The sequence below is a fragment of the Pseudorasbora parva genome, chromosome 21 (assembly GCF_024679245.1).
Source record: "Pseudorasbora parva isolate DD20220531a chromosome 21, ASM2467924v1, whole genome shotgun sequence".
NCBI classification, from domain to species: Eukaryota; Metazoa; Chordata; class Actinopteri; order Cypriniformes; family Gobionidae; genus Pseudorasbora; species Pseudorasbora parva.
The window spans coordinates 6744304-6767968 of record NC_090192.1 but is presented as its reverse complement, the minus strand read 5'-3'; the positions used below and the strand labels follow the sequence as shown (position 1 = coordinate 6767968).

At 37.2% G+C, this 23665-nt stretch overlaps 2 protein-coding genes across 3 annotated transcripts in view; one reads left to right on the top strand and one right to left on the bottom strand.

The window, feature by feature from the left end:
- Positions 1 to 8763, top strand: part of itga3b (integrin, alpha 3b) — a 58883-nt gene extending 50120 nt beyond the window's left edge. The window contains exons 20-26 of one of the 2 annotated variants that reach the window (XM_067430146.1): positions 2023 to 2199; positions 2283 to 2390; positions 2478 to 2591; positions 2675 to 2773; positions 4868 to 4993; positions 5598 to 5757; positions 8380 to 8518. In XM_067430146.1, the coding sequence (XP_067286247.1) occupies positions 2023 to 2199; positions 2283 to 2390; positions 2478 to 2591; positions 2675 to 2773; positions 4868 to 4993; positions 5598 to 5708 (735 nt within the window). In that variant the 3' untranslated portion in view covers positions 5709 to 5757; positions 8380 to 8518. Of the gene's footprint in view, positions 1 to 2022; positions 2200 to 2282; positions 2391 to 2477; positions 2592 to 2674; positions 2774 to 4867; positions 4994 to 5597; positions 5758 to 8379 lie in introns of both variants that reach the window. The other variant, XM_067430145.1, reaches the window with a different exon arrangement.
- A 1423-nt stretch (positions 8764 to 10186) lies between these two features.
- ace (angiotensin I converting enzyme (peptidyl-dipeptidase A) 1) overlaps positions 10187 to 23665 on the bottom strand; it is a 39335-nt gene continuing 25856 nt past the window's right edge. Inside the window, exons 15-25 of the mRNA XM_067430142.1 lie at positions 22919 to 23006; positions 21983 to 22126; positions 21566 to 21757; positions 20364 to 20461; positions 18764 to 18936; positions 15184 to 15407; positions 14960 to 15104; positions 14136 to 14234; positions 13909 to 14031; positions 13608 to 13795; positions 10187 to 11510 (exon numbers count right to left, since the gene is read on the bottom strand). Of these exons, the coding sequence (XP_067286243.1) occupies positions 11311 to 11510; positions 13608 to 13795; positions 13909 to 14031; positions 14136 to 14234; positions 14960 to 15104; positions 15184 to 15407; positions 18764 to 18936; positions 20364 to 20461; positions 21566 to 21757; positions 21983 to 22126; positions 22919 to 23006 (1674 nt within the window). The 3' untranslated portion in view covers positions 10187 to 11310. The remainder of the gene's footprint in view (positions 11511 to 13607; positions 13796 to 13908; positions 14032 to 14135; positions 14235 to 14959; positions 15105 to 15183; positions 15408 to 18763; positions 18937 to 20363; positions 20462 to 21565; positions 21758 to 21982; positions 22127 to 22918; positions 23007 to 23665) is intronic.

The window sequence follows — 23665 nt, the reverse complement described above, 5'->3', positions numbered from 1 at the left end:
AAACATCAGTAAACGACACGATCGCGTGCTTCGTCATTCAAATGCGCTAACGGACTCTATTTTTATTTTTGTATAACGTTACACTAGTCTGACGTGCAAAACCATTTTGCTTGCTACTGCTAAGGTTTAGTCGCATACAATAGTCCATAAACCGAATCATGTCCTCATAAACTGCGAGTAAACACACACAAATGTTGACAGGCCACTAAATACAGTACATACCACAGAGACGGACGTCCTGCTGTTGCTGTTTCTCCTGTTCAATTTATTTCAGCCTCCGAATGATTATGGATTATATATCTATTAGCTGAGCTTGATAGCGATGGGCTTCTCCACGCGTGAGGACGTCACCGCTTTGCGCTCGTCATTCTTTAGCTCCGCCCACACGATACACCTCCAGGCGCTCTGTTTTTTCCGGAAAGACTCGATACAGCCCATATTTCTTTTATAAATATAATAAAACTAAAGACTTTTTGGAGATATGAAGGATGCAATACTACTCTATAGGTACTCAAGATTGACATGAGATTGACTGAAACTGAGTGTTTCACCCCCCCTTTAAGGCTTTGTATTTAAACTGGGTCACGTATGTAGTAGAAATGTAAAAGTATTTTTGAATTTGGTGCCTTCTAGACTGAGAAAAGACAGAAAATGTATTTTTGTCTCATGAGGATGAAAGACAATAACTCCCAGAATGCATTGCTTCGCTGCCCTACGAGGCCACTCCCAAAGCCACAGCTACTGGATTACTGGATCACTTTCCCACTGCGTTCATTTTCATAAAATCAGTTCAGTTAGAGAACAGACACTACAATTAAAAACTGAACGTACTGTTTTGTACTGTTCAATAACGTGTGTGTGAGCCGGCATAAACACAGCAGGAGTCAGATTACATTCATCACTAGAGCTGAGGTAATCGCAGCTGCGACATACATTCACAGCCTGGCGTGTTTTCAGTTCATGCCTTTGGAAGCTTACCTTTCATAGGAATTCATTTGAAGAGTTGAAACACTCACTTTGCTCTGCTGGTTCGCTCTGTTTACATGAATGCCTGCAGCTGTCCGAGCGTTGTGAGTGAGGTCCCACCGCCTATGTGCGGGTTGAAAACATGCAGAAATAACTTTCTCTGCTGGTTGTAGTCTTTAGCCTCTGGCTAAAAAAATCATCCAATGATGCAAAATGACAATATTTGCATCATCTGAGGACTCTGAAGACCCAAAAATAAAATACATAATTCTCTTGTCTCAGGGGGATATAAGGGGGTGAAGTACGATCATTCGAATATACTACCGGGTTTCTATTGATACAAAGCCATATGCAAATCGCTGGAGTAATGATATAACCAATGTCGAATATAACCCTTTAATATAACTAATGTCGAAAACTGTTGCTTCATATTTTGCGGAAACTGTGATACATTTTTTCAAGGATTCTTTGATGAATAGAAAGTAAAAAAGAAAAACAGGATTTATTTGAAGCAGAAATCTTTGTAACATCTTATCTTTTGTCTCCTCCTGTTCTCCACTATGGAAGTTTACCCAAACTATGATGACTTCTGAGAACCCCAGAAATGTGAAAAGGGTCCGTACTAAGAAGACTAAATGAAATATTTAGTTTAGTGCAGATTCCCAAAAATAACCGTGGAAATCAAAAGCAGACTGAAACCACATCTAAAAAGACCCAAATGAAAATCTGAGCTCGCTTTTATAGCAATAGTTCACTTAAAAAGTAACATTCTGTCACAATTTACACCCTTGTGTCGTTTAAAACTGGTATGACTTTCTGCGAAACACAAAACAAGATATTTTAAGGAATGTGTTTTTTGTCAAAAAGTCAGTGGTCACCAGAACTATTTGATTACCAACATTCTTCAGAATATGTTATTTTGTGTCATACAGGTTTGGAACGACATGAGGGTGTGTAAATGATGACAGAATTGTACACAGTGGGTGAACAATCCTCTTATACTCCCCTTATACTCAAATCTAAAAACACTAAAAGTTAATTGTGTTCACATTCCAGGTGAAAGTGCTGGGAGAACCTCTGGGAGATTTGGGAACTCTGATGATTGACTTTGAATGGCCATTTGCAGTAACCAATGGGAAATGGCTGCTGTATCTCACAGAGATAGTGATCAAAGGAGAGTCGGAGTCACACTGTGTCCCACCGGGGAAGATTGTCAACCATCTCAACCTCACAGTGAGTCTGAGGAAATGAGTACAGAGGCTCACAGTTACTCGTTTTCAATTTCATTAACTCCATCCAGTTGTCATCTCTTCTAGTTGTCAGATCTGGGCACTAAACGATCTAAAAGAGAGGTGGGCTCTGCGTATCCCCATGCAGAGGCTTCTATTAAAGTCCTGGTACCTCGTAAAGTGTCCCATTTGCTGGTGAGGCCGACGTTTGCTCTCTGAGGACTGATTTTCATAGTGTCCCACCAGTTATTTCATCACCGAATGTCTTTTATCTCTGTTCAGGAGTGTTCAAAGCAGACGGCCCACTGCCTGACCTTCTCCTGCCCGCTGCACAACATGTCGACTCAGGCGGAGATCAAAGTCAGGTCACGTGTGTGGAACGGCACCTTGCTGGAGGTTTGTACAGTAACTGTTCATCAAGTACTCTTTGTCATGGTGCTCGATAAATGGCTCTTGGCATCTTTGTGGTTTTCTCACAGGATTACACCAATGCCTTCCGAGTTGCGGTAAAGGGGCAGGCTACGTTGAGGCTGCAGACGGACAAACCGGCCATCAAAATGGACAGTCAGACCAGAGAGGTCGGAGCTGTTCACTTTAAAGTTCAGCTAATAATGATTGGACTGTCAAGCTCAAAAAAAAAAGAACAAAAAAAAAAAAAAGCACTGTTAAAGTTGTCTAGACCAGGAGTTTCAAACTGAGATGGGCCCTAAGGGAGGGACAAGGGGTCAGTGGAAAATCTAGAGAAAATTTATAAACAAAATTGGGAGAGAAAAAAAAAAATTATATGTGAATTTATATAGTACTGTAAACAGTAACGTTTTGATCAAAGCAGAATTTTAAGCATCATTACGCCAGTCTTCAGAGTCACATCAGAGTAATCATTGAGTAACCATTCAAACCCATGATTTTAAATTAGTTTAATATTTCACAATATTACAGTTTTTTTTTCTGTATTTTTGATCAAATAAATGCAGGCTTGATTTTATCAAATAAATGCAGGCTTGATAGGCATAGGAGACATTAAGTAGTAATTTTTCCAAACTTTTGACCAGTACTGTATAAATAATTAGATTCAAATAAATGAATGAATTAATAAGAATTGTATTAAAATAAAAATATGAGCAATTTATTCATTTATTAAATAGATTAAAATAAATAAATACAATTATTAACATAAAAATAGATTACAATTAAATAATACATTTAACAGTACAATGCTATAATGTGCAGAAAAACATATAATAGTATTACTAATAATGTAACTTATTCCTTTAATTTTTGAGTGTATAAACTGGGTGATGCATTTACAAAATTTAGGATGGAGTCCCCCTCATAAGGATGATCATATTAGGGGATCCGAGGCATATAAAAAAATGGAAAACGTTTATCCTGCATGGAGATGACTCGTGCAATGTATTGTATAGTAACCCTGCGTCCCAATTCGCATACTATCCATACTAAATAGTATTCGAAAATAGAATTAGTATGTCCCAAATCATATTATGTTGAAAAGAGTATTCCAAAGATATTGCCCACAACCCACTGTGAGGTGGACGGGGATTCAATTAGAACTACAAACGCGGATAAAAAGCGTTAAAAAACTACTATGGCGGATGTGCGAGTCCGGCGGTTAGGTAGAGTAGTTTAGATAAAGGGGTTTGAGTGACCAACTATCAATATTTAACCTGACGAAAATATATTTATTCAGTGTTGTCCACATTATATTTCACCTGCAGCAGCAGCATTGTGAACTTTTGTAATGACACGTTTGGCCATTAACTTTTAAATGCATCATTATATTTAAACTGCAAACACACGAGGAGAGTCTCTGCATTAAAGACCCACAAATGGTAGATCAACGTGCGGCTACATTTCTCTCCGATACGGTAGGATATTAATCTGTATGTGGAGGATTTGAACTGTGACGAATCTGACGATGATTGACAGGGCAGTTAAACGGTGACGGGATGCACGTAACTAAGCGACAGAGTCCGTTAAAGATGGCGAAGTAGTATGTCCCGAAACTTGCATACTTTTCTGCTACACACTCAAAGTATATACTTTTTCTTCACAAAAAGAGTACATACTTTTAGGACGTAGTATAAGTAGGCGAATTGGGACGCAGCATAAGTCTTCTGAAGCGTCCTATAATATAGTGTACAACTAAGTCATATTGACTAGATGTTAAAAGACAATTAATGTGTACCTTTGCCGATCTTCATATTGTTCCAATGTCAGTGGGATATATAAATGAACAATGTTTACTCGTTTTCTGTGTTACCTGGACCAGGAAATACACTTTTATTTGGCAGCAATAGTCCCCCAGGTGACACAAAAGGTAGGCTACAGATTATACTTTTGCATTTTTGTATCCCCATCCACAGACAGTCAGATCAACGGAGGGTTATTAATAGAACAGTTATTGTAGGGGTAGGTTTATCACTGGAAATATAGCTATATGGACTACTTTTATTGTGCTTTTTTTTGTGGTCACTATAAACTCTGAATCCTCAATTTGTTTCTGTTCAATTGGTTTAGAATGACATGAGAGTGAATAAATGTTGACAATGTTCTGTCCGGATGAACTGATTTTTTAAAACAGTCACATTGTAACTACTCCTAATGGCATGGCTGAAAGCTCATCTGTTTTGAATGTCCCTTTGTCTCTGTAGTTTTCAGTAAATATTGAACCGGTGGTAGGAGAGGAGATGCCTTATGAAGTTCCTCTCTGGGTCTTCATTGTTGCAGCGGTTGCAGGGATACTGTTATTAGGCATCATCAGTCTCATTCTTTGGAAGGTATTTATATTTGTTTATATAATATATTTTAATACATTTATTTTTTGCCCATCATTTAAAATGATCTGAAATCCGGGTCACATCTGGGCTGGGAAGTATTATGTTATATACTTGAGATGAGATGGTAGAAATGTGATACAGACTAGACAGAATTGAATCGATTGGTCACAGGTGTGTGATATTTTACAATGGCAGTGTTGGGGGTATGTCACAAGTAATGTGAGTAACGCCATCAGATTACTTCTTTCAATTATTTATTTGATCAATTTTATGTGAAAAAGTATTACATTCATGTATTTATTTTTTATTTAACTGATCCCAAACTTTAATGATAGCATATACCATTACATAAAATGCTTCTTAGCATGAAATTATATTTTGGTCATACCATCCACTTTAATGCATTTTTCTAAAACATTTATTTATAAACCATAACTTAACCAAGAACAGTTAATAGACCCATATGGCAGAACAGATTTAAACCACATGCTTGCAGTCTATGGAATTCAATTTTACAGCACACCCTTGATGTAAAATGTCACCGCATCTCATTACTTAAATTAGTAATAAATGTCCCGCCTTGGGCTCCGCCCCTCCTCCACAGTGCGGTTTCTTCCGACGGGCCAGCAGGAGGGAGATGTATGAGGCCAAATCCCAGAAAGCAGAAATAAAGATCCAGCCCTCTGAGACAGAGAGGCTGACGGAGGAATTCTGAGCCTGCGGGGGCCCGTGGGCCGCTATGGCAGCACCGTTAGGGCCCTTCGGTAAAGCAGAGCCATGATCTCTCCCTAGTTAACATACGCTTTTTCTGACTTTTTACTTTGTGAGTCTGATACTCACCTTCTAACTCACTGCCAGAGACAAATAACAAACTCTTCTTTTCTGATTCTGTCTATCTTGCTCAGTAACCTAACCCTAAATATTCCCAAGTAAAATAGAGCTCAAATGGGAATTTAAATGAAGTTTTTTTCCATTTTTATTACATTCTTCTGTCCACTGTGATTTCAACTACTCTCACTCTCTGCATTATTGCCTGCCCACTTTTTTAGCAGCTTTGGTTCCAGAAGTATTTTTTTCCATTCATTTTTTTCTCATAGGGATTTATTTTTAAAGTATTTGTTATAAGCCGTGACTCAAACCAACCTTATAAAAGATGATTCATAACACTACAAACTAATTTGAAGCAAAAAAGTATTTGAAAATCAGATAAAAATATAAAGGTTCAAGACTGTGTACTTAAAGGGTTAGTTCACCCAAAAATGCAAATTCTGTCATTAATTACTTATCCTAATGTCGCCCGACACCCGTAAGACCTCCGTTCATCTTCAGAACACAAATTAAGATATTTTTGTTGAAATCCGATGGCTCAGAAAGGCCTTTCTTTGACATCAATACCATTTCCTCTCTCAAGACCCATAAAGGCACTAAAGATGTCGTTACAAAGCCCATCTCACTACAGTGGCTCTACAATCATTTAATGAAGCGACGAGAATAGTTTTTGTGTGCAAAATAGTTTTTAAATAATGACTTTTATAGTGATGGCTGATTTCAAAACAAAGTTTCGAACCGTTATGAATCAGTGAATCGATTTATGATTCATAGCGGTTCGAAGCATTGTTTTGAAATCGACCCATCACTATATAAGTCGTTATTTAGTTGTTGATTTTTTGCGCACAAAAACTATTCTCGGCGCTTCATAAAATTGTAGAGCCACTGTAGTGAGATGGGCTTTGTAACGACGTCTTTAGTGCCTTTATGGGTCTTGAGAGAGGAAATGGTATTGATGTCAATGAAGGCCTTTCTGAGCCATCGGATTCCAACAAAAATATCTTAATTTGTGTTCCGAAGATGAGCGGAGGTCTTACGGGTGTCGAATGACATGAGGGTGAGTAATTAATGACAGAATATGTATTTTTGGGTGAACTAACCCTTTAAAGGATTAGTTCACTTTAAAATGAAAACTCACTTACCCCCATGCCATCCAAGATGTTAATGTCTTTCTTTTTTCAGTCAAAACATTTTTTTTTTAGGAAAACATTCCAGGATTTCTCTCCACACAATGATCTTCAATGGCAACCAATGGGTTGAAGGTCCAAATCAATGCAGTTTCAAAGCGCTTTAAAGGGCTGTACATAATCCCAGCCGAGGAATAGGGTCTTATCTAGTGAAACGATTGGTCATCTTTCGGGGTTTTTTCTCTTGAAAATGAACCATCGTTTCACTAGATAAGACCCTATTCCCCGACTGGGATCATTTAGAGCCCTTTGAAACTGCATTAATTTGGACCTTCAACCTGTTGGTTGCTATTGAAATACATTAAATGGAGAAATATCTTGGAATGTTTTTCTCAAAAAACGTAATATCTTTTCGACTGAAGAAAAAAAGACATGAACATCTTGGATGAGATGGGGGTGAGTAAATTATCAGGACATTTTCATTTTGAAGTGAACTAATCCTTTAGTAGCTTTTAAGGATTACAATCCCATGAAGTACTGCGAACAGCATAATCGAATAAAAAATGGTGAAGAAATATAAAACTACTCAAGGTTCATGGGAGTTAGAAGCTAAAGCGCTCTTTTTGCGCATTTTACTTGTTTTGATTTTTACACAGTCTATGGTTTCGACTCCCTGGTGGAATTTTCTGTACAGCATCATGGGTAATGTAGTTTTTCACCACAAATTCAGCAGTTAAACACAGTTATTTTAGTATTAAACAGAAGCAAATACCATCGATTAACAACATTGTAACTCACATTATGTCTGTCTGTAAGGTTTTTATGTTATCCTACAGAGAAAATGAATGGAGTTTTTAATTCTAGAACCTGACTGTTGCTTTCTATTACAAGATAACGATTTTTTTTTCTATTATCTTTAATTATGTTTATCCATTTATACAGAGTTACTTATTATTTATTTTCTTCTATGAAACACAAATTGAGATGCTATTTCTTTCATAAAGGAAAGTGGGTTTAGATTTTTACTGCAAAGCTCCAAAAATGAAAAGCATCATACATGTATAATAAATATGATGTATGTGATTTGGGCGTACATTCAATAAAATGTTATGCCAGACAACTTTTCTTGTATCACATGAACAATCATAGTACATAGTACACAGTACATTTAAACAAAGCAAATGAGAAACGAAGCTTAGAAATTGTTCTCACAATTTTATCAACTAGCATTAGAATATTTCAAATAAAGTGCGCATGTCATGTGGACTACTTTTATTTATTGCTTTTGTGAAGCCTTTTCTGAGCTTTGCAGCATAAATCACTGTCTACTTTCATATGGAAACACCAAGAATAATGCAGGGTTGGAATAAGGGTGAAAATTATCCCTATTATTATTATAATATTCATTCATTCTCTGTCTGTCTTGAACAGTGTGGTTTCTTCAAGAGGGCTGTTTACTACAGGATAATGCCAAAGTACCACGGTGTGAAAGTACGCAAAGAGGAACGCTATAAGTATAACTTGGCCTTTCAGCCCGAGCAAGAACTGAGCAAGAAACTCTGGGTCACCAACTGGACAGAAATGCACGAATATTACTACTGACCTCTTCACCTCTCTCCGTCCAGAGCCAGGGGAGCGTGATGATTGGAGGATGTCTTTTATTAACCCCGGACAGTTCAACAGACACTGAACACTGGCGGCGTTTGGAGCTGTCATTCACACACAGTGAGCTATTGACAACATGTTTTGAAATGTTTGTTGGTCTGTGTGCAATATCTTGATTTGTAGACCATTAAACCACTTTCAGCAAAGCCAGACTGTCGGCATTGTCTGGGACGTCTCTGACCTAGCAATGACAATTTGATTCACTAGTTTTAAATCTTTATGAACATGTAAATATGTTTTGGTTTCAAGCATGTGTTTTTCTGCATTTTACATTTTTTATGTAATCAAGGTGAAATACTAACTTCCCCCCTTATGTTAGAAGATGTCTGCTATAGTTTACCTGCCAACAGTGGGTCATTTTTACTCATTGACATTGTCCATCATGCTATAACTGATCTGAGACTGCCGGTTCTCATCAAACATCACTGAGGAAATAGACATTCCAGTTCTGCTGAATGAAATTGCATTTTGTTTGTTATTTTGTAACTCTTTAAGTTTAAGAACTGCTCCATTTTCCCAGCTACTTTCTCCCATGGAGGAAGACTCTTAAATATAAAGGTTCTTTATTAGCACCCATGTAGAACCTTTAACATCCACTGAACTTTTCCAATGCATAAAGATTCTTCAGATTATTAAAATGTTCTTCACATTAAGAAAGAAATGGTTCTTTTAAAGGGTAAGTCTATCCAAAAATGACAATTCTGTGTCGTTAATCTTACACCCTCATATCATTCCAACCCAAAAGACTTTTGTTTATCTTCGGAACACAAATGAAGATCTTTCTGATGAAATCTGAGCGATTTCTGTCCCTCCTTTTACAGCTACCCAACTGAAACTTTAACGCTTAAAAAAAGTTCATAAAGAGATTGTAAAACTATATGAATTGTTAGGTTTAAGAGACACGGTTGCTCTATATAATGAACAGATTTATTTTAGGTTTTTATTCACATGTAAAAAATTTATTCACATATAAAAGAAACTCAACCGCACATGCTTAACGTGCGTGAACAACCTCTTGAGAAAGATCAAACTAGCTGCATAACACAAGAATGAACCTCATTGGTTCTTAAGGAAGCTCAAACAGCCTGCCTACAAGAATGAACCTCATTGGTTCTTGAACGTGAAGAAAGAAAGTGAAACCCCAGCAATTATTGGCATGGGGCATGGAAAGTATCATCTGCTTGATTTTGACAGATGATATTTTCTACACTGCTGCTGATGAGCAAGCACAAGAGAACTAGGGACTAGTTCACCCAAAAATGAAAGGCTTGAGGGTAATTTTCATTTTTGGGTGAACTAACTCTTTTAAACCTTCATAGCAGATCTCTACAGGTGGTGCTGGGCATGAGGAGGGGTTTTGATAATCGCGCAGCAGGGTGATCACAGGCTAGGGTACGAAATATATGATTATGTGAATGTGGATGTATGTCTGGTTGGCTATTGCTATAGCCTTAGAGGAACCAATCAGCGCTCGGTTAGAGTTTCATGTATGAAATATATATGTGTGTGTGTGTGTGTGTATATATATATATATATATATATATATATATATATATATATATATATATATATATATATATGCGAAAATGTGTTACAGACATAATTAAATTCTCATTATTGCAATCCGAAAAAACATTCACATCATATGAGCAAATATCAAAACTGATGTGGTCGTAAAATATAGTCTTGCCCCAATCTCTACTGATTGATTGAGCCAATGTTTAGTTTTCTTTTGATTTCGTGTAATTCTGTTCTTGTTTATTAATTCCATTAAGACTTCCAGTTTAATGTCTATATTTTTGTTTTATTGTTAATAGTATCTTTGTTTCGACTGTGTCATATTGTATTGTGTTGAGCCTTTTTTCCAGAGGAACAACTATAAGAGAACTACTGTCATTTTGGTGCGATTCATTTTACAAATGAAGAATGTAGATGTATGCTTGAACTAATGCTATCATTTCTATAAAAGATGTACTGCCAAGCCACATGGATCGCAGGTTTCATTTCAAAAACAGCTCAGATCAGTCCACTTTCAATGATGAGTATGGTATAAGATTCATAAAATTGCTTTTATGGTGAAATGGAGAAAGTTTCATATTTTAGTGGAATTTGATATAATGAAATGGTGGATTTGAGTGTGCTGTCGGAGAGAAGCATACATTTGGTTGGCTTGGCTTGTTTAGTTATTAGAAGGTATAGCGTTGGATACTAGAACAGATTGGGTAAACCACTGGACTTCATTCAATTCTGAGCAAATAAAGACACAGGGTGTTTGTATACCTCAGACCTGCGTATAAATATACTGTATGTTCACACAGAAACAAAACACATCTTTAAAGGGTTTTTATATATTGTACTGATATTAAAATGTTTTTAAAAACTGAAGGCTGCTGTTTTAATTAAATATTCCTGCGCTCAGACAATAAGCAAAGCCAGAATGTCTTAATTTTGTATATCCTTTAAGGGTTTACCAGTAGAATCAATCAGAAATGCACACAGTTAAGACTATAGAAGTAATTGAAAACAGCAGTCAGACATTGACATTTTTTACAAATAAATTACAAGTCACTTTTCATTGCATAGTCAAACAAATTTGACCAAAAATAATAAATATACATTACATTCAAAAAGGTGAATCTTGTCAAAAAAAGTAATGACTGCATGGTAAGAATAGAATAGTTTCCTTTTTGAAGAATTTTACTTGAGCTCCATCTGAGACATTGATTTGCTCTGTAAGCGTTTAGTCTTCCTGTATCTGTAGGCTAAGAAGACGATGCCGAGCAGGAAGACGATGCTCAGAACCAGCAGGATCCATTGACCCGCTGCAGCGCCTGCCTCATCCACACTCAATCCCAGGAAGCTGACTTCTTTCGATTTCTCTTCCACCATGGAAGTCACTGAAAAGAACAGGTGAGAAGTGGGGGGACATTTTGTTAGTGTTAAAAAGTGCCATGGTCTGGAATTCTGATATTGATTGTAATGACACTTTAATTTTTAGAGAAAAAAATTGGATGAACCAGTATTACATTTCATTGAGATATTATAGTTTGTATTCATTTTTAATCATATTAAATATATATATTTAATTGTATTATATATATCATTGTATTATTACAGTACATTATACAAATTCTTGGTGTGATGGCTGTAAAATCAATATCGGTGCAGCGAATCTTATAAATAATACAAATTGTACATAATAAAGTACCAGATAATTGAAAATCAGATTCTTATAAGGAACTTATGAAAAAGGAAGCTTTTTTTAAATGTATATAAATTTATACATAAAGTTTTATGTAAAGGAATTTAAAAAGTATGGATAGGGGACTAGTCCACAACAGAAAATTTGGCAGAATTTCAAGTTTTGGCATTTTAAAATATTTGAAGGTAAGCTATTTCTTTATAAACTCTTTGTTATACTGGTTGAAACTCTCTTCACGTCCTGATAGCAATCAATAATAGAAGTGGTCTAAATATTAAACAATTTATATATCTTTCTGTGGAAGTCTCGGGACCAACAAATGAACGTCCAATCCTTGCATTCGGTCCGAATGCAATTCTGAATGTTAGAGAATTCAATGATATTCTACCTGGAGTTACAGACTTGGATTTATGCATTTCTGTCAACACTATCGACACCTAAATGAATCTGTAGCTGTCAGGTAGTACAAGTCAGAGCTCTGTAAGTAGTTTACATGTTTACTGTAAAGTTATGTGTAGCCTATGCTCTGCTCTGCTTTGGCTGTGTGTTTTCGCTTTGCAGACGGTCTGAAGGGAGGGTGGGATTTTATGCTTTCAAAGCTAGCTTGCTATTGTTATAGCCTCTCTGAAATTGCCTACTTTATGGAAGCCAGTTTCCACCACTAAATAAAAAAATAAAAAGAGTAATTGCGAGTTTTTAATTCTCACAATTGCAAGTTATAAATTCTAAGATATAATGATTAATTCTAAGATATAAACTCGCAATTGCAAGAAATAAAGTCAGAGTTCTGAGATATAAACTCAGTTGTGTGAAATTCACAATTCTGACTGAGAAATAAAGTCAGAATTGTGTCTTTATATCTCAGAATTCTGACTTTATAACTCGCAATTGTGAGGGAAAAAAATGCAATTATTCTTTTTATTTTTTTATTTAGTGGCGGAAACGGGCTTCCATATAACTTTAATCAGATATATTAAAATAATAATAATAATAATGATTCCAAAATAAATAAATAAATAAAAATAAGCAATTTTTCATTACATTTAGAAAAAAAGTTTCTCTATTAGAATATTCACTTAAATCCAGTGCTTTAAAATTGCATTGGAGCTTGGAAAGTTGTTGTTGGGATTTGCTAAATCACCTCTGATCAAGCAATACAAATATAACCAATATTTAGATATTAAATATTAAAGCCACAATATACCTATGCTTCAATGTAACTTAAAATCACCAAAAAACAAAGACAACGAACAAACAAACAAAAATAGTCCCTGACAGCAAGGTAAAATACATTATTACGACATTAGATGGCGGTAAAGACTGTCTTTATGAGTAAGTCACTCAGTTACTAGTTAAGACTTTTATTTTGAAAAGACTGAAACTTGTGATCTCTGGGAACAATAGGCCCTTTTCACAACTGACAAATGCTTTGATTCGCATTGGGAAAACCCCTTAATTGTTAAAAGGACTTAGATATCGCTTGGACATTTAACCTGAACTGATTGTTATTATAAAACATGGGACTGGCTGACCTGAAGGAAAATGCTGTATCTAAATGCAGGTAACGTTAACATTAATAAACTTGCTCACTCGATCTCTCTATCACACAATACTCTACAAAATACAGTAACCTTTAAAGAACAATATCAATGAGAACAAACATGTTTGCTAAGGGTGTTGTGCAGTGATGATACACAGAACCGTTGGGTGAAACAGACTGCCGTTTTATAACTTTCAATAAAACACTTGAGTGGTAAACCTTTGGATGTCGATTCATTAACTCCACGCTTACTTTGGTACGGTGTCCAGTCATACTCTGGCCATCCCAGGACGTCGCTGTTCTTTTTGTTCTCCTCCTCCAGCCACTCGATGAGCGGTTGGAAATACTCCATCAGAGGCTGGACTGACATTTTGGGCTGGCCAGTAATCAAAGTCATGGCTTCAGGCCAGGGTTTACTGAAGCCCATCTTCATCACATCACTGAGGAAAGAGTAAAGAGCTGTTAGTCACAGGCACAAATGAATCTATAAAATCTCACTAGTTCATTACGCTTAGTGCTTGTAAAAACTTGAAACGCCCAGTGCTTTACTGACCCCAGGAGTTTCCCTGCTTCTTTGGACTTGTAGATGTCACAGTTGTGGAGCGGTGCTGGCTGACCGGCGGCTGCACACAGGGCCTTGTGGAACTGGAACTGGATTACAAAACTCACAAAATACCTATTAGAGCCAAACCAAATAAACAGTCAATCCAAAGTGTGTGTTGTGCAACATTATAAATGTGAGATATTTTCACAATGATGATTTATTTTATTGTTATTTACCTGACATAGGGTACATTAGCTGGGATGTGGAATTTTGCACCAGGGTCGAAGTCGTCCTCAGTGCGTGGTACAGGTGGACACAATCCCTGGTACTTCATTCTGTTACAATTAAATACACAAATTCAGCTCTGCTAAAAACTTTACATACTGCACAATTTACATGTAAATATCACTGATGGCAAACAATAACAATTGGGGGGGGGGGGGGGGGGGAAATACTTCAAATCAATGGATAGATCAAATGACTAATAATATGATATATCAATGCAACATAGTATTTTAAAGATGCATACTAGTCCTAGCTGTGGGTGTTTACTTCCAAGCCTCCAGTGCCATTCAGGAGGTAGCTTCAAAACCAGTGTAGAAAATAGCCTATTACTTATTAGTTATGGTGTTTTTAAATGTACAAACCCCACGAACGTCATTAGTTGACATCAGACAACAGTAAAAAAAAAAAAAAAAAAAAGTAAAAAGCCAGTTCATGACATCTTTAAAAACAATAATAGTGTGGCTCTGGAGATGAAGTTCATCGTTTCATGTCCGTATAGTGAGACGGCAGACAGTGGAAACACCACAAGCTTCACACATTCTTGAGTATGGGCAGTAGACCAAACCGCTCATTCACACATAGACACACAGAACATCCAGGCTTCCTATTTAAATAGTCTTTTGCGGTTTAATATTCACAGACATTCTGCATTATACAGTAAATTAAATCATTATATGACTGGATTCCGCATCACAGAAGTCACAGGGCCATTTTACGGCTTTAACGGTGTGGATATTAGAAGATATTAGTAGGATAATAGTAGAAGAATGTTTACCTCAGGTTCCACCACTCTTTGTTGTACTCTGAGCTTGAGATCCTTCCATCAAATACCTTCCACCTCCACTGGTCCATCAGGTAGCCGAAAGGCAGGAAGGCAATCTTATCCAAGGCAATGCTCATCAGGAAGTTGATGGTACTCTCTACAAACCAGTAAAAACCCCTTAGAGTTTGGACTAGCGCTTAACGTGTGTTTTGATGCAAGCTTAATTACGAATGTACCTTTATTTTCCTCCACCTTGTCCAGCAGGCCAATGCTCTTAAGATGTTTAGGTGTGGAGACTGACAGGGCCAATACGTCACCGATGGCCTCATGGAATCCAGGGTTGGCGCCGTCGCGGAAAGAGATGGGTTGATCCTTATACTGCAGGAAGTACTGAACGTGGCCCATCTCATGGTGCACGGTGATGAGGTCATCCATGGTCACCACCGTGCACTGCTTGATCCTAGAGATGGTAAGAGGATGGGGGGGAAAGGGTTCACAGCACAGTGAGGTTCACAAGATAACACATGGGAAGGAAAAGGCTAGAAATCTGTTGTTTCAGATGTCATTTCAGCTCTGACATCCTCCCCTTATCAAATGAACAAGAGTACATGAAGTTTTTTTGGCCTGGCAGACATCTTTTACTCTTCTTTTACTAAAAACTAGCAAGATTTGTTGTCATTTACTGCCGATAGAAAGCATAGTGACTGAATCGAGACAAAACCAAACACTACTGCATTTAGAAACTTTTCTAATAACACAATGCTTGTGAAAACTTTTTAAAATAATTAATAATATACTTTAAAAGAATGTACTTAATTCTGAATTAATGTAATCGAACACTTAATTGCATATTTGCAAACCACATGTCCCAAGATTCGGAGCTCAAACTTGGTGTCATCAAACTACGTCTTTTGAATAGGCGCCCTCTAGTGGACGGAAAAATTACAATGTGCAGCTTTAAAGAGTGAACCACTTTTTGACCCACTTGTGTAAGTGCATCTTTATATGTAATGCATTTTATAATTAATTCTATTGTATTTGAAATATGCTTAAAGTGTACTGCAGAATGTACTGACAAGCATTTATGGTACACTAAAATATACTTTTGTTTTATTTATATTGAAACTTGTATGTTAGGTATTTAAAGATGCAGTAAGCGATTTGAGAGGAACGCTACTGAACATTTAAATCAACACCTAAACAAACAGTTTTATGAATATGTGACCCGTCACGGAAACCAGGGACACAAGTCGGCAGCTCTACTTTCGAGCAAAATGAGAAAGAAGCGGGGGTTTTTTTTCAAATTATGTGATTTTCGCTTTTTTGCAGAATCTGTTAGTTGAAATCACGAAGAAGCCTCTCTCTGTTTGAGATGGCATTAATGGTATATTTAAAACCGTATATTTTGAGGTTGAAATCGCCTTGTTTTGTCTGTGTGTATTTTCATACTGGCTTTTGTTATTGCCCCACCCTCCAAGGGACGCGTGGCTAATTATTTATGCAGCGCTCTGGCCGGCTGTAGAGATGATCCAAGCGACGATGAAAGCGGCATGATAAGACTGGATAATACCCTAATCTACAACTGAGCGAAGATGAAGAAGAGGAAGAATGTATCAGACTGGCGTCAGACGAGTTGGACCGAAAGAAATCAGAGGCTATATCGATAGTAACATTTGACGGGTATAAAGACAAGAGAGAAATTAGTCATATCTTTAACTGTGGCTATAGTGTAGGGGTAAAGTGCATGTCATCAAGTTTTGACGCAACTCGATCAGAGGTTGGAATCTGCCTTTTTTCCACACTCTCTAACTGAGAAACACTTATTAATAAACACATGCTAGATGGTTTATTTCCACTTTTCTAATATTTTCTCAATTCTTTTTGAAAATAAATGCCTTTCTGATCTGATATGTGATGGGGAAAGGGAGTAGAGAGAGTGTGGCAAAAGGCAGATTCGAACCTCTGATCGATTTGCGTCAAAACTTAATGACATGCACCTTACCCCTACTCTACAGCCATGGTTAAAGATTTGACCCATTTCTCTGTCTTTAACCCCTTCAAACAGACGCACAGTAAGACCCACTAAGAAGACCCCGGTAAACAGAAAGTGTACCCGAACGACTTATTTCATTGGAGGCAACGAGATCTGCAAGAATTTCTGTTTCTTATGGGGTGTGTCTCCAGAAACACCAACGTTTGTCGTTTTGTGTTCATTCTAAGAGCACATACATGTTATCTCATGTTTAGACCTTCCCATACCTACCTATTGTTCTTAACTGTCGTTTTAATTGTAATTTTTAGCATCGTATCACTTGAAAACCCCCATTACTATAATGGGCTTTTAGACGGTAATGTTAGCATCTTTATTATTAGTAGTATGCGATCTGATTTTTCCCGTTGCGTCTGTCGTTACTAGCAACCATGCAGCTTTACTGTATGGCTTATCTAAATGAGATGTAAATGAGCCCTATTGTCACTCTAAACAGGTGAAAACTGCAAAACTTTAGAGGCTGTTTTCTCTCGTTTAAACTTTTCTAAAGGCCTTCATTCAGATGGCCACAACTTCTCCAAATATCTTATCAGATTTTCATGTGTTACACATCGTTGGAAAGCTTGGAGACTACACTTTCTGAATCTGTGAATAACTCAAAATGCCCCAGAACCGACTTGTTTCCCTACTTTCCGTGACTGGTCACATACTTCCTAAATTTCTGCTCAGTGTGTGCTGAATAAAAGGTTGTTTTTGTACATACTGCAGTCCATAAGGCTGTGTAAAAAGGAAGGGGAAAAAACCAAAACACTTTTGTTGCCAATTAGCATTAGGGGTGTATACGCTTATGATGGAGGAGGAGAGATTGAGCAAGTGGGATGTTTGTAAAAGGAGAGATGGCTGAGATATTACCAGAGGAAAAGGTCAAAGGAATATAATTGGAAGAAGAAGGGTTACAATCAGGCACAAGCTTAAGGACCCATGGTAACATTAAAACACTGGAGAGACGTTAGAGAGTGGGAAGGCCTCAAAATGGGTGCCAAAGTTGCTTTGTGTCTGCTTGATATGCAAGTAACGTAAGTTAGTTTTTGCTAAGTTTCACAGAACCAAGACACACAGTTTTGTGTTGTTGTTGAATCACAGCTGATGCATCAGCAGTTTGTTATTTTGGGGGCAGAGCAATGAAGGGAGCGGTGTGTTTGTTTGGGTGTTGATTTCAAATATCAACAGTGTTTCTCAGAAATCACTTACTACACCTTTAAATATATCTGTAATTGCACATTTGTAGTAATGTTGTAATTTTGTACATTTAAGACTACCGTATTAAACTTTCAATGTAATCTCAAATAAGACACTACAGTTCACATGTGCTCTAGTATGTTATTCAACACATCGAAAATAAGTATTTATTTAAAGCATCGCAAAAGATTATTAAAAATGATAAATGTACTTTAGAAGTAAAACTTTTAATTTGACTTTATTACAAAGTTAACTTTTTAAAAGTGTACATAAGTGTGTTCAGAAACATGAAACTCTTTTTAAGTAAATTTAAGTGGCCATTTATTTAATCATGATATTATTTGCAAGTAAGTTCTTAAAAAAAAAAAAACATTTCAAATTTGAAGTCTACTACAAGGGCACATTCTCAGATTAGATTGTCACTGGGCCTGTAACCTTTCAAAAGATACACCTTTGTACCTAAAGAGTGCATATTAGCAACCTTTTTAAAGGCTATTTTCCCAGTGACAGCTTTTGTACCATTTTTTTCCTGAGGTTTTGATACCACGTCTGAGTATGACTATCCTACAGTTAAATGAGGCATATACCTGAAGTCCTTTCGGTTGTAGAAGTCCCAAGCAGAGGCATGGCAGACCACTTCACGGCCATCAGTGGGCTTTTCCAGCATGGACTTTTTCCAAAACTCAGGAGGCATGGCAAGAAGACCCAGAGAAGTAAAGAACCTGTCCGATTCGTTAAACATTCGCTTGGGGTCCCAACCCTGAAGAACCAAAGATCAGTTTACTAGATAGAAACCAAAGTTTGATATAGATTTATATGCAATTGCACAGTGCGTCTTTACCAAATGATTCTAAACCAAAAAAAAAGGTTTTGTTTTTTGCTTTTAATTTAGGAAATATCAGTTTAGATTTCAAAAAAAAAATTTCACCCTCTCATTTTTTTAATAATCCAATTAAATTTTGTATGTACAAGGAGGTTTACAATATGCACTATATTGCCAGTATTATAAGTATTGGGCACCCCTTCAAATCACTGAATTTGGGTGTTCCAATCACTTCCATGGCCACAGGTGTATAAAATCAAGCACTAGGCATGCAGACGCCTAGAAACATTTGTGAAAGAATGAGTCGCTCTCAGGAGCTCAGTGAATTCAAGCATGGTACCGTGATAGGTTGCCACCTGTGCAATAAGTCCATTCGTGAAATTTCATCACTACTAAATATTCCACGGTCAATTATTAGTGGTATTATAACAAAGTGGAAGAATTGGGAACAACAGCAACTCAGCAAGCCACATAAAATCACAGAGCGGGGTCAGTGCATGCTGAGGCGCAGTGTGCTGAAGTCACTAACTTTCTGCAAATTTAGTAGCTACAAACCTCAAAACGTCGTGTGGCCTTCAGATTAGCTCAAGAACAGTGCGTAGAGAGCTTCATGAAATGCGTTTCCATGGCCAAGCAGCTCATCCAAGCCTTACATCACCAAGTGCAATTCAAAGCATGGGATGCAGTGGTGTAAAGCACACCGCCACTGGACTCTAGAGCAGTGGAGACGTGTTCTCCGGAGTGACGAATCACGCTTTTCTGTCTGGCAATCCGATGGATGAGTCTGGGTTTGGTGGTTTCCAGGAGAATGGTATTTGCCTGACTGCATTGTGCCAAGTGAAATGTTTAGTGGAGGCGGATTATGTTGTGGGGTTGTTTGACAGGGGTTGGGCTTGGCCCCTTAGTTTCAGTGAAAGGAACTCTTAATGCTTTAGCATACCAATACATTTTGGACAATTTCATGCTCCCCATTTTGTGCTATGGCCCCCCATAAAAGAAAAGTCCCAGAAAAGTTGAACGTTGAAAAGTTGAAGCTACAACGGTGGGCCAACTCTATATTAAACCACACAGATTAAGAATGAGATGTCTTTAAAGGTTATGTGCATCTAAAGGCAGGCATCCCAAAGATTTTGGCAATAGTGTATCTATCATACCTATTTGTACTCCGTGTAAACAAGATGCTATTTGTTGCTATTTACACTTGGTGCAAACAGTATCTACCATTATAAACAACATCTACCTTTTTTAACTCTTAATGTAAATAGCCACTGCCTTTAGAGAATGATACACACTGAACTTTTTCCAAGAGCTCAGAGTGTGATCTGAAAATAGATTAAAGAATGTGTTTTCAGTTTTGATCTTACTTGTTCAATCATGGCTGGTGTGGCATCCACTTGTGTGGCATCAGGGTACGGAATGACAAGGTCCATGATACCAGACCATGTTTGGGCCCACATGTTTCCTGTGAAAAACCGAGCAGAGAAAAACATCAGCCAACTGAACGGCAGGATGTGAGAGATGGTTTAATATCTCTGACCACTGGCACTGGAGGAAACCACTGGGCTTGGAATTCCAAGTCATTTAATCTCCAGTCATGTGGAACCGTTGCATACACAAACACAAGTACACACAATTTCCCAAACGTGCATACCCAAATGCAAGCACTAATATGTATGCACACACACTCAAACACTTGATGATTTTGAATGCCCATTAAATCCTGATGATTCTTTTGGATTTGCCGCAAAACAACTACAGAATATCAATGTAAACCTTCAAGAGAGAAAAAAGACGATCCGGATATTACTTTTTAGACTTTGATTTGGTCATTGAATCCTTTTCCATGTTTAGCGACTTCTGTGAAAGAAAGATTTGGGTTTAAAGAAATAAGGTTACAGGACTAGGGTTGATAAGAAAATGTCTTTTAAATGGCTGAATTTAAATTGAGGTAGCAAAGTTAACAAGTATGCACAGTTCAGATTTGGTTTAAAGGACCATTTCTTCTCACTCTGTCAAAATTTACTATCATTCTGTTCTATTCTATATGGAGGATGGAACAGCACAATACAAGAATGCTAGTCTTCTAAATGGAGCTAAACAATATTAATTTGGCACATTAGTTAGTTGCCGTATATCAATAAGGTACAAATAGGCCTAATTAGTGTAATAGTTACATTTATTTAGTAACTTAATTATGCAATCTAGTTACATGTAACTAGTTACTCCCCAACACTGCGTAAAAAGGAGTCTATGATTGAAATCAAAATACCAGAAAAAATTGAAATAGACCTACGATGCCATAGCAAAAATCTGGCATTAATTGGACGGATTCTTTAAAATAAATTATTACTCGCCTGCATGGCATAATTAACCAAAGTGGCTGAACGACAAATTTGCGACAATTGTAGTTAAGCAGCAAGTTACATCATTGTATGGGAAATACACCCCTGATATTACTGTTTAGATAACATGTAATGCATTACATATTGTTGGTAAAACTTTCTAACCCACGCATATTGCAATAAAAAAGTACAAACCACGTTATTGTAAATATTTCATCTCTCACCGAGCAGATGAGCTGGAATCGGTCCTTTAAGGTTGATGCGTTCTGCTCCATATTTCTTGTACAGGGCCCTACGCACATAAGCATGAACGTTGAGGTAGAGCGGTTCGAGATCTTTCCACAAGCCCTCCAGATCCTGTTCAAAGGTGGGGGTCTCATACAGGGAACGCCAGAATGCCCCATTATCCGTGTGGCCTGATATTGGACAATCAACATTAGATCATTATTGAAAGATCTCTTGAACTATTCTCATTGTGAGTCAGTCAGTGTTTGTTACCACATGGTTAAAGTTTATACACTTTCAAAATGTAGCCTGAAAACCAAATTCAATGTGCTCTTAAAAAATGAAATATCTTTCTCCAGCGGACCTGTGTTACAAGATATCTTCATACAAGAAGAGCTTTATTTTCATGCATTTACCATTGCTCTTTGCAGCTAAGTTGGCAAGCTCCACGTATCTCTTGTAGCTGTTGCGGAGCTCTCTGCCCGAGGCATTACGCCAACCCTGCCAGGCGAACAGCAGCTCATCATAATCCCTGGACTCGGCCATGATCTTATTCAGATCTGGAGAATAAAACACAAACACATCAAAAACAGAGCATAAGGGGGGCTGGAGCGATCAATTTGGCAGGCTGTGATATGAAAAAAAGACTCAATAAGCTCTGTTCCACTATGAACAGTTTGCAGTCATTGTAACTAACAAAAACACAGTGGGTTTTTAGACTGCATAGATAACTTTTCAAACATCAAATAAAATCTTGTATAAAAGTAACTTGTTGTTATGTGCTGACTTTCACACATTATTTCACATACTATAATACATGATCAGTTGTAAGCTTGTCTACTAAGAATTTTCAATCTTTTTTCAAGAATTTTGCTCACCAAGGCTGCATTTATTTGATCAAAAGTACAGTAAAAAAAATATTAAATTAAATATTATTACAATTTAAAATACTTTTTGTCTATTTAAATATATTTAAAAATATCATTCCTGTGATCAAAGTTGAATTTTCAGTATCATTACTCCAGTCTTCTGTGTCACATGGCCCTTCAGAAATCATTTGAATATGAGGATTTGCTTCTTAAGAATGCAAGCTTCTCTTGCACTCTTATTAGTGTGTTGCTTAAACCGTTTTTTCAGGATTCTTTGATTAAGAGAATTTTTTTGAAAAAATGCCTCTTTTTTTAATTTAAAATGTGTGTAATAAAAGAATAAATCGCTTCTGTCACTTTTGATCACTGTAATGCGCCCTTGGCTGCTAAATAAAAATATTAATGTCTTTAAAAAAAAAAGAGAAAAAAAGTCTGACCCCAAATTTTTTTATGATATTGTAAAACTAGTCAAAGTTAACTCACCTGGATCCAAAGGCAGACAATTTGATCCGTCCTTGCAGACTGTCGCTACACTGTACAGGGTCTCCATGGATGCTAGCAAATTATTGTACTGTGAACATGAAAAATATAAGGTCTTATTTTATTTTTTCAAAAAGCACTTACAGTGGGATAAGACATTCAGCAGGGTCCAAGAGTCTCTCTCTCTCTCTCTCTCTCTCTCTCTCTCTCTCTCTCTCTCTCTCTCTCTCTCTCTCTCTCTCTCTCTCTCTCTCTCTCTCTCTCTCTCTCTCTCTCTCGTGTGTTTGTGCGCATGTGTGGAGTGAGCGTGAGTGGCGGTGAGCGCGGGGCGTTTGAGTGTGTAAGGTACAAGTGTTTAACTTACTATCTTTCCCTCTTTCTTCTATTTCTATCTCTATTTATTTATCTATTTATTTATGTACTTATCTGGTATTTATTGTTTTTAGTTAGGTGGTTGTTTAGAATAGTTTTACGGGGCTCTCTGCTCCCAGTGTTTGTACTGGGAGTATGGCGACTCCAGGTGCGCACAATCTTGCGTTTTTAACAAGAAGGCATGCGGTAAAGATTGATTCTGTTCTAGCGGTTGAAGAATGTGTCTTAGCTGTTGGTTCTTTAATTGGATGTGAGAACGTATTGTCGGCATCGCGAATGAACGGAGCGGTTGTTGTGTTTGTTAAAACGATTGATCTGGCGAATCAGTTGGTGGAGACCGGCGTGGAAATACGTGGCTTTTTTACACAAGTGCTTCCT